Genomic DNA, 11,499 nt, shown 5'->3' on the forward strand with positions numbered 1-11,499 from the left:
GTGAGAGAGAGAGAGAGGGAGATAAAATGATCGAAAAAACTAGGCATATTATTTTCGATATTAATTTAATTATGGTTTTTAAGAAAGAATGTAACATTATATGTAAAATTGTATTAAAAAAATAATACAATCACCAAGATATGAATAAATAAAACCTGCAATAGAGATATTTTTTTTAAGTCAAGCATATTATAGTGTGAATTCAACCGGACCAGCTTTGAGTATTCACGAAATATTAGAGCGGATTTGGAGTAGTAACTAGACAAACTTTATTGAAATTATGAATTGATAATCTATCTAACAAAAAAAAAAAAAGAGAGAGAGAAGCTTGCTTGTAGCTTAAGATCTCTCTAAAAGCTCTCATTTCATGCATGACTTGATTTAGAATCACAGGCCATGTGCGCTCTATTCACCTCCTAGAGAGGTACACAGCCCCAACAATATTTTTTTTTTTCTTTCTTTCTTTTGTTTTAAAGAAACGAACACTTAGCAGCAACCGGTATTAAGCCATCTAGTTACAAATTGGAAATTTCGTGATCAGACCATGAAATTTGAACTTTGTTTTTACGGTAAATGACATGTATATATTATGTAATGTTTTTTAGTTGTTTAAATTAATAAAGGTAAAAAATTGTCATGCAAAACCAGTGATTTACTCAAAGCACCAATCTTTTCACACATGAAAAATGGTACCCCGACTCGAAAGCCACACGAAAGCAATGAAATCGGTCCACAAAGACGTAATTTTAGGCCCCGAAACTAATTCAAGGCTCTAAGTCCAAAGTTCAAATTAAATTAAGGGAAGTCTATCAAAACAAAACCATCCGTAGGAAGCGACCAAAGTGGGTAGATGTGACATGGCCAGTCGACCTAGCTGACCCGACCGTTTGGCTCTTATGCCTGTGCCCAGGATCTTGCATCATCTACTCAAACCTTATTCCATATCTATAGTTATTAATTAGGGAAATTAAATCTTTGTTAGGTAGAGAGAAAAGGAAAAGAGAAAGAGATGAATTTTTTGTTGATCTAACATGTACTCTTCTTTGGTAAGGAGAAGAGAAATAAAATAAGAAAGATTTGAAGGGATTTATAGTTCACCGGGCTCACCTTTTTTAATCCTTTCAATTTTGAAAGGAAATAGAAGTAGAGAAGAAAAATGTTTTGTTTTTTTGTTTTGTTTTTTTTTAAAAAAATATACTCTAAAAACAATTCATTCATCTATCATTATTTCCTTTCTACCAAACATACCAAAAAAATCATTTAATACTTTCTTTTCTTTTTCATTTTTTTCCCTTATAAAAGAATTCATCAATTCCCTCTTAATCATTCCTACCAAACAATAATGAGTTTTCAATTATAGAATTACGGTTTTGAATCAATCAATTAGGTTATTAAATTATATATTTTTATCATTCCAAATTTTATTTGATTAATTAGAGTTTATTTATGTATTTAGGTTTATGCTTTTGGGTCCAGTCCATTAGGTTATAAACTTTGATCTATTTAAGAGACCCTAAGTTAATGAGAAAATCAACCTCCAATCATTAACTTAATCTCTCTCAAGAACGAGAAGAGATTACGTTTTGGTGGAGCTTGTGTTATTCATTCTTAGCTAAATTTTGTTTAAAATTAGTAAAATAGTCAAAATTTACAAACGAAAAATTTCAAATATTAGGTATTAGTAAATTTTTGGCCTTGTCAATTTTTTTAGTGGTAATATACCACGAGTATGATCTTCCTAATAATTTTTTTTTTATCAAAATCCTATAAGTCTATTTTAATACAAAAGTATGACTTATAGGGAGGGCTGAGCCACGCACGGGCCGGCAAGTAACAGGAAAAAAAAAAGCATGCAAATAACAGGGAGGGCTGAGCCACGCACGGGCCGGCACGGGAGTAATCAAGATTGTTTATCACAATTTTTTACTTGCATGCTTTTTTTTTCCTGTTATTTGCCAATACTTTTATCAATCTTAATACTATTTATAATTTTTTGCATTTAATCTTAATTACCCTAAAGTTACTATTAGTTGTCACATAATAAATTAGAATAGCTAAAGAAAGAATATTATAATAAGATATAAATTTCTATCAAATGATGCAGATTTATTGTTGTGCAAACTTGAAAAGTGAGGATATTATTTTGCAGAAAATCGAAGTATTAATTCGTAGTTTTCTCTATGTACATATATATTCCTTTCACACTGTCTGTTCGAACTCTAAATAAATAGTCAGTCAAAAGACCAATGAAAAGATCAAGATCACTACCATTAAACCGAATGACCCAGCATCTTACGATTACATCAAGTTGTTCATCTCTAACTGCACGACCATAAATATACACAATGGAATATTTATAGTGTACATGAACTGTGACATAGCCAGTGATAATGATGGTGTGCTCTCTCACCCACCAAAGAATCAGCAGATAGTGTACAAATATATGTACGCATATACATATGCATAACACACCCTAATGAATGTACATACACATACACATACACATACACATACATACAGAGATACGGGAATGAATCATGAGTCACGAATTACCTCTCCATTCAGCTCCTACGAAGCTAACAAAACTGTGACGACAAAGTAGAGCGTGTCAAGTGAGCTGTTCGGCGAGAAGCAGAGTATGCCACCAGCCACAAGCTACGCTTTTGGGGACGCAGCCCTCGATGGTGACCTCCGAAGGAATGTTGCGATCGATCGCGTCGCCCAATCCAAGCTGTCATGGGACGAAGCCAAAGAAAGTGGGTCAGATGCAATGAAACGTTTCGACTTGAGACCAACTTTATCCAGCAATTTTTTTTTTTACCTGCCCGTACTTGTTCCATCCCCAGCAAAAGACTTTACTATCCTCTTTGAGCCAACAAAAGACACAAGAAATGCATAATTAGCTCTCTGATTAGAAAGAGACGTTTTTCTATGGTTTATTTTTTGTACGTGTGATCATTGAGCTCTATGAGTTTTGAGTGACATGTTTGACCTTATCTTTTCCCCAAAAGTCTTTGAAAATTTGACAACCATGATCAATTGTGTAAAGTGGCTTTCGCCTTTTCTAATATATATATAATGAAGTTACCGTTTCAAAAAAAAAAAAAAAATTTGACCATCTTCAGCCAATGGTAAAGTTGACTGACCATTCTTTGATTTATACTCAAATCCGGCCTTTTACTTACTCCGTGCCAAAAGCTATAGCTGATCTCCACCTTGTTATAACTAATTGGAGTCCATATACTTGATGTAACTACATAAATAGATTAAAAAAATGGCTCTAGCCATATGAAAACTCAAGTTTTGTCATATAGTCAGTGCTTGTTAAATTTTAAGTATATAGCCACGAGATAAATGGAATGCTAAAAATGTTCAAACAATGTCGTATCACCATAAATGGCTAAATACTTAAAATTTTGGTGGCTTAGTTACTCAATTAATTGCTAACAAAAATAATTAAAGTCACAATTACTCGCACGCTTAAAATTTCATCCAAGACTTGATACGAGTTGCGCAAAAGAGCCATAGGTCCCAAATTTTCAAGGTTCAAGGAAGGTTTCGGTGCAAAACAATAAATATATAAATAAGAGCGAATCTCCTACAACATGTAAAGTTCACAGGCCACAGGTGCAAATAAGCTTCTTATTATATGATTCACACGATACCTGTGATTATGGCGGTATGGCGAGCCCCACATGATACAGCTTTTGCATTTGTATTTTCCAGGCTCGGAGATTCGAGAAGTCGAGGAAGAGTCTGTAGTTTGTTGCAGCTCTATCAGCCTTAACAACGCATATCCTGGTAAAAATTGTTTCGAAATTTAAGAGCGTACGTACCTCTGCTTGATCAGCTCCAGTGCCTAGCTGCCCAAACTGATTTCCACCGAATACATAAACATCTCCATCGGAAGATGTACACACAGTGTGCCAAAGTCCAGTAGCAATGCCCTCGATCCTAATGCCCAGTAACGACGATACACAAACAGGGCTTAGTTCGTCGTCTGTACTTCCTTGCCCACACTTGAATCAAACAACACAATAGCCGAATTGGTCAGTGTACTATCATACAATAAATGTGTGGAGAGAAGTTAGAAGAAGGGTATAGATTCCTTTTTTTCCCGGAGAACTTCATCTTGCATATCTACTCTTCTTTTTCTCCATCAATTCTACTTTACCTACCTGTTAATTCTGAGAATGGTTAAACACGGGTTCGGATTCAAGGATTTAAAACTTGTGTCACCGCGGTGGACGCAAAAGAAGAAAACTTTACCAGATTCGGGATCAAATTTTGAAGGTGTATTTTGATGAGTTTTCTTTCTCATGCTCATTCATGGTTGAGAAAATCAAGAAATCAATTGACAGAGAGCAAGTCATTCATAAAATCTAGGTGGATAAGATATTAAAGAATAAGAATCATTCGATTCTCTGCGCGCTGGGTTTTAGTGTGCACAGAAGTGAGAAATTTTAGAAAAGAAAATAATATAACGATCGGCAACTACGTGGATAAGTGATAACTAATGCTTTGAATCAACCAATAAGAAATGAAACGCGGTCCTATATAATGTATCTCTTTATTATTATTATTTTTATTTTTTGCTCAAAATCTTTTTATTATTATATTTTTCCTTGAATGCTTGGGCTTTGTACTAATTATTATTCTTATTATTAACTTATCATTAGTTTCTTTTTCCACAAATAAAAATAAAAATAAAAACTCCCTGTTGTCACAAACATATTTGGAGTTACACAGGGCAAATTTAAAGTTCCTAAACAGTATAATGATCTTCCAAATCAGTGGACCTATATGAGTGAAAAATCGAAATCATGAATGGAACTTCTGTTTAGCGAAACCAATAAATTCTGAAGCATGTTTAAAAGTGGAGGAGAGGAACACAATAATCTTGAAGTGTCTTAAATGAGTTATTGGTGGAAGAACTGGGGCAAAAAAAGACTTTGCAACACTAGAAAGAATTGTTGCAAAATTTTTTTTTTGAAAAGCTCAAGGAAAGCATATAATGTCAAGAAACGAGAGCATTGATAACTAACCTGTCCATAAAGTCCCCATCCAAAAGCAACAAGCGCTCCAGCATCTTTAGTGAAGATAATATAATATTTGTTAGTTGATGAGGGTGTTAAACAAAACCACAATGAAAAGCGAAGAGCTTGATCACTGAATGTTTGGTATTATTTCATTTTGTGATAAAAGCATACTTCTACAATACAAATATATCAAAACTTTCACAATACTATATCACACTGTAATATTCAAACCTTGGAAAGGCCTGCAAAATATTTAAATAAAGTATGAAAACCAAGTAACTTCAAGTCACAAACACATTATAAAAGATATCCTCCTGCAAGGTTGTCAGTATTTTGACTCGTATATGTTTGTACAACCTGTGATTACCGCACTGTGCCTCCCTCCACAGGCTATGGCCTTTACGTAATTTCCAGGAACTCTGTATCCCGATCCGTCACTGATGCTTCCACGAGACATTGTTGAAGAACTAGAATTTGCATACACAGAAGAATCGGTGCAAGGCACGGGATGTGGAGATGAAACCATGCGTATCCGCGAGCCCAAACCAAGCTGTCCTTCTCCTCCATATCCCCACCCCCACACTTGTCCCATATCTGCAAGTAATTGTTTTAAAATATACTAAAGCTAATAATAATAATTGCAATATAGCCAAGCTTTTGTCTAAAATTAGTGACATGGGAATACAAAAATGTGTAAGTATCAGGTTTAAATAAAATAAATTTACCCTGTCATCAAAATTCTTGATAGTCGCAAATTGCTAATATATATAAGGTCAATACTTTTATTGACAGATGTAACTTTGATAATTTTGCTAATCAATCAGTTTCAAACGGCTATTTTGTGTGACATGTATTCAACATATGATATTTTTACCCGACAAAGCTAGAGTATGTCTTCCTCCGGCGGCAACGGTAGCTATTCGGACTCCTGTATTCAGAGTCACGAGACATGGCAAGGACGAAAGGCTTTCGTCCCCCGGTGAAGAGCTCTCGGCGGCTTTCTTTGCCGATGAGACTCTTCTTCGCTTTGAAGTTTCTTCTCCGCCTACTCTGGTCTCGTTTCCAGAGCCTGTTCCTCCACTAGATCGGGAGCCTTGAGAATGAGGACTAACTATACCATACCCGTAACACAAATCAACACATCAGTCTACATCCACAAACAGGCTTCCACAAATATCAAGAAACCTCCACCTTTTTAAATAAATAAATAAAATTAGACTACCTTGCTCTGTCGAGGAATTCTTCTTTTCGTATTCTTTATTGCTGTTGGCACCAGAAGACAGTTCTCCAACTAGTTTTCCGGATGGAACACACTCTTTCCAACCCCACGTGTAAACTTCATTACTACCTGGAGCAAGCAGACCAGTATTAGACTTCATAATACCAAGTAACTAACTAAGTCTAGGTTTAGAGAACAGTAGAAAAATGTAATTAATTTCGGTCTAGAGATAAAGGGCGATTCTTGGAACATTATCAGTCCCCGATTCGGTTCCCCCTGGACATAATAGTTAGGGTCACTGGGATAGTTCACCAGTCGATAATGCCAGGGCCTCATGGATTCTACTCGGGTTTAACCCAGACACCACGGTTATAAAAATAAAGTTTAGAAATAAAAAAAAAAAAAAAAAAAGAACCTATAAAAATGTGACTGCATAATCAAATCGAGGAATACTACATGTTGAAAGATAATAATAATAATGATTAAATTGGTAATAATAACAATTTCTTGTACAAGGTGCTTCTCTTGTATACTGTTTATCTACATTGTATGCAACCCTCTGGCCTCTTTTTAATGATGTAATTACCCAAAATAAAATTGGGCTACCAATTTCTTGAGTTACAACTTACAACTGAAGATGATTAGCGGAACCAATCTACATTTGGCTGTTGGTTTAGTCGTTCATCACTTTGCTATTTGACCTCAGAATTAGAACTCTGCTAGTTAATTCAATGAAACTCAGTGGAATACCTGTGACTGCAACACAATGAGCCCAACCGGCAGCAGCCCGAACAATAGAAATTTCGGGGGGAAGAGGGAAAGGCTCCGGAGTTTCCTTCCACAAAGCCCAATAAAGAATAGTGTTAATAAATACTGCGATAATTATAACAAAAGTGAAGGAAAGCGAATTCCGAGATCATAGTTTTTCTTCAGTACCCCGTGTTTCCCAGACGTAACGTAGCTCTGGCCTAAATCATCGGCCGAACCCCACGTAATTAGCTTTCCGGAATCTGTAACAGACAGCAACATTATAAGTCGTCATAAAAAAAAATTAAAAAAAAAAAAAAAAAAGTTGATCGAGTTTATTTATTTATTTAAAAAAAAATTTGTAGCTTTCAAAAGTTTTATAGAAGAAATGTCTTTCTTTTTTTTTTCTTTTTTTTTTTTTTATCTTTTTTCTCAAAACCATCTAAAACCCTAACAAAACCATTTTTTTCCTGTAAACAAGCATAATAGAGATAAAACACTAAGCCAAAAACAGTTTTTTCGACAAAATAAATAAAAAATTCATTTTCGGAGAAAGTCAAATGTTGAGGAATCGGAAGAAGAAGAAGCACCGGAAATGGCCATGGCGAATCCGCAACCTCCGCCGCAAACTTCCTTCCACGAGCACCCTGCCGGATTCTGTACGGGCGTCGGCGACAGGAGCGGCGACCTCTGCGCCAGAGCTCCGGGAAGGTACCCCCACATGTAGACCGCCATCTCCGACAACGCCATTTCGACATCTCCTTCACAGTCGTCCATGGATTCTTAGGTATAGAGAGAGAGAGAGAGAGAGAGAGTGTGTGTGTGTGTGTGTGTTAAGCTTTCTGTGCGATTTCCTGAGAGTGTTTCCGGCGAGAACGTGCCCTAGAAATAGAAAAGAAAAGAAAAATACAAAATGATGAGGCGTCGGAATCGGTTTCGTTAAGGCAAGGGATGCCACGTAGGATTCACGTTGTGGGACCGTTGACACGTGGGGGCATTTGAGCCAGTAGATCAAAGTTGCGAAGTTGAGGCCAGGAATTCGTTGGAAGGTTCTGGAAGGCGTTTAGTGAGAGAGACCGACTTCTGATGCCACTCCAAATCATTGTACTCTACCACGTGCTCGACTCTCATTTGCTTTGTCAATATGGTAGGTCGGTAGGTACTCTCTAATCATTTTTTTTTCCCATTTATTCTTGTTACTTACATAGGAAGTTTAGTCTTCTTTGGGAAGTTATTAAATCTTCTTTAGAAAAAGACATTTAGAGACCAAATTGGATTGCAAGTGTTATGCAGGAATTTGGTCAAACTTTTATCCAAATTCTATTTTGGTATTGTTCACAAAACATAAAATTTATGTATGATTTTAAAAAAAAAATATATTAGTGTATTTTAGTTTTACTTTTTTTTATTTACGAATAAAACTGTAACGGGGTATTTTGTTTCAATATGACCATTTTTTGTACTATTCAGCAAATGCTTTGTTCCAATTGGAAATTCAAATTATAAAAAAACCATAACGAAACAGATCAAAAAAAAAAAAATTGCCCATGTTAAGATGCGCACAAGCCTAAAATTGCGCATCCGAAATGTAACAAAACCGGAACCAAATTAACCTCTGATACCGTTTTGATACTATTCATCAGTTTTTTTTTCGGATACTAGTCTACATTTTAATTTTTAAATTTTTATTTTTATTTTTATTACGTGAATAGTGGTAGAATTAACTTAAACTAAATGTTCGCTTCTGATTTGGTCACCATTTCGGCATTATTTGGACCAAAATATTGCGGTCCATTGAGAGCCGAAATTCTGGTTTGGTCGAAATGAAATTCTCGTTCCAACCAAACGACCAAGTTTAGCACGGTCCGGTCCAATTTTAAATCGGTCATTCGATTGGATCTCGCTAGATTAGGCAAGATCAAGTAAGAGAAAAAAATAATCATATCTCTAGTCTGGTTTAGTTTTGTTCAAATCATTTAAATATAACATTTTTATTCATAAATTTAACAAAGAAAATATCAAATGAATCATTTAACATAAGTCAAAATATGAACGGAAAAAATTAAAAATTTAGATACGATTGTTAAGCCGTTTTTTGGATTTAACATTTGAGGACACGTGGTGTGCCTGGAATAGTCACGTGCCTAGTATTGGATCGGCCCAAATTACTTTTCGAGAGTCCGGAGGGCTCAAGGAAGTTCGGGACAAAGTCCAAAGCGTCCGAGAGCTTCAGAGGATCTTAGAATCGCAAAGAGGGAAATAATACTTTGTCTTCTTCTTCGTCGGGAATGCGTTCTTCGTCTTTGATTCCTGGCCTGGTGATCGAGCCTGCCTAGAGGTCGAGTCTGCCTGGAGGTCGAGCTCGCCTAGGGGGTCGAGTTCGCCTGGGGGGTCGAGCTCGGTTTGGAGGTCGACCCTGCCTGGAGGTTGAGCTTGCCTGGGGGTCGAGCTCGCCTGGAGGTCGCCCCTGCCTGGACGTTGAGCTCGCCTGGGGGGTCGAGCTCGGCTTGAAGGTCGACCCGGGCTGGAGGTCGAGCCTGCCTGGAGGTTGAGCTCGCCTGGGGATCGCCCCTGCTTGGAGGTTGAGCTCGCCTGGGGGGGTCGAGCTCGCCTGGAGGTCGCCCATGCCTCGAGGTTGAGCTCGCCTGGGGGGTCGAGCTTGCCTGGAGATCGCCCCCTGCCTGGAGGTCGAGCTCGCCTGGAGGTCGAGTCTGCCTGGAGGTCGAGCTCGCCTAGGGGGTCGAGTTCGCCTGGGGGGTCGAGCTCGGTTTGGAGGTCGACCCTGCCTGGAGGTTGAGATCGCCTGGGGGGTCGAGCTCGCCTGAAGGTCGCCCCTGCCTGGAGGTTGAGCTCGCCTGGGGGTCGAGCTCGCCTGGAGGTTGAGCTCGCCTGGGTGGTCGAGCTCGCCTGGAGGTCGAGCTCGTCTGGAGGTTGAGTTCGCCTGGGGGGTCGAGCTCGGCTGGAGGTCGAGCTCGCCTGGAGATCACCCCTGCCTGGGGGTTGAGCTCGCCTGGGGGGTCGAGTTCGCCTAGGGGGTCGACCCTGGCTTGAGGTCGACCCTAGGGGCCGTGACCGTGCTTCTCGTGAGCTGCCTACGTACCCGCTTTGCGGGATCAGGTCATGACGTAGTTCAGGACGAGTGTGTTTGCTATGTGAGTGGATTCTTGGATTTTTGTTTTTCTTCCTCCCGTCAAGAGGTGGCTCTCGGTCTTTGTTTATGATCCGGGATAATTTTGAAGTTGGGAGAGTATTTGGCTGAGGGAATTCTGGGGTTGAGAGAAAGTGTTTGATATAGAGTAAATGTTATATCTTCCAATCTTATGGAGAATGGAAGTGAATTATTTCTCTTTTTTGTGTTTTGGATCTCAAATATTGTTTGTGAGAAAAATCTAGAGAGAAAAGTGGGAGATAAATATTTGGTATGGATTTGGCTAGTTTTTTCTCTTTCTTTTCTTCTTCTTTCTTTCTTCTCCTTTCTTTCCCCCCGGAAAAGGTGATGAAGATGGTCTATTTATAGAGTTTTTGTGAGAGTGTTGGAGGATTTGGTAGGGCCCAGCTTCAAGAATGATAAAAAAAATGCTCTCTCGGTGGGGGGAGATTGGTGTTTCAGAGGGAAATCCACCAGGCAGAAAGCCCACGCGGAAGCAAGGCCTATTAGGAGAGAGGGTGAGCTAGGCGGATGACGTGGCGAAAGCAAAATAAATCCTTGCGTGTTAGCTGCCAAGATTCGATCCGGGGACCACCCACTTCAATCCTCCAGTGATTACCACTAGGCTATCTGTACGTTTTGTTCTCTTTTGGGGAAATATAATATAACTACATTTTGGTATGTGGGGGCTGCTATACCCTTTTTGAGTTATGGGAAATTATGACCCAACATTAACTCCCCAGTTTCTCGTGCGACTTGTCGTGTGAGAAATTTAATTTGTTTGATGGCCTTACTGTGTGCTCGTCCAGACCGCGAGGGGTCTGATTTTGAGCTTTCCATTGATTTTGAGCCATGGGGGCTTAAGAGACTTGATCACGGGGATCGAGCAACTCTAAACCACGGGTGTCGGGATTTTCGGAGCCACGGGGGCCTTAAGCGACTCGATCACGAGGATCGAGCGACCCAAAACCACGGGGGTCGGGATTTTCGGAGCCACGGGGGCCTTTAGCGACTCGATCACGGGGATCGAGTGACCCTAAACCACGGGGGTCGGGATTTTCGGAGCCACGGGGGCCTTAAGCGACTCGATCACGGGGATCGAGCGACCCTAAACCATGGGGGTCGGGATTTTCGGAGCCACGGGGGCCTTAAGCGACTCGATCACGGGGATCGAGCAACCCTAAACCACGGGGGTCGGGATTTTCGGAGCCACGGGGGCCTTAAGCGACTCGATCATGGGGATCGAGCGACCCTAAACCACGGGGGTCGGGATTTTCGGAGCAACCACGGGGGTCGGGATTTTCGGAGCCACGGGGGCCTTAAGCGACTCGATCACGGGGATCGAG

At 39.5% G+C, this 11,499-nt stretch overlaps 1 protein-coding gene across 1 annotated transcript; it reads right to left on the reverse strand.

The window, feature by feature from the left end:
• Positions 1 to 2,240: 2,240 nt before the first annotated feature.
• Positions 2,241 to 7,942, reverse strand: LOC149379470 (Regulator of chromosome condensation (RCC1) family protein). The gene is made up of 11 exons (XM_089603804.1): positions 7,596 to 7,942; positions 7,195 to 7,268; positions 7,009 to 7,093; positions 6,262 to 6,387; positions 5,914 to 6,150; positions 5,397 to 5,633; positions 5,046 to 5,089; positions 3,837 to 4,019; positions 3,666 to 3,756; positions 2,822 to 2,865; positions 2,241 to 2,731 (listed from the first exon to the last, which is right to left on the reverse strand). Exons 1-11 carry the CDS (start codon positions 7,780 to 7,782, stop codon positions 2,609 to 2,611), a joined length of 1,431 nt encoding a protein of 476 aa, XP_089459930.1. The 5' UTR covers positions 7,783 to 7,942; the 3' UTR covers positions 2,241 to 2,608.
• Between the last annotated feature and the right edge of the window lie 3,557 nt (positions 7,943 to 11,499).

The sequence above is a fragment of the Urtica dioica genome, chromosome 12 (assembly GCF_054948205.1).
Source record: "Urtica dioica subsp. dioica isolate 48M chromosome 12, U.dioica_male_clone48M_v1_H2, whole genome shotgun sequence".
NCBI classification, from domain to species: Eukaryota; Viridiplantae; Streptophyta; class Magnoliopsida; order Rosales; family Urticaceae; genus Urtica; species Urtica dioica.

Bases quoted from the DNA above. Each gene is read 5' to 3' on its own strand.
- LOC149379470 (XM_089603804.1), bottom strand. From the start codon at position 7,782: ATGGACGACTGTGAAGGAGATGTCGAAATGGCGTTGTCGGAGATGGCG. The intron at 4,020-5,045 runs GTTAGTTATCAA...GTTTGATTCAAG, and splicing joins GATGGGGACTTTATGGACAG to TGTGGGCAAGGAAGTACAGA. The intron at 3,757-3,836 runs GTACGTACGCTC...AACAAACTACAG, and splicing joins CTGGAGCTGATCAAGCAGAG to ACTCTTCCTCGACTTCTCGA.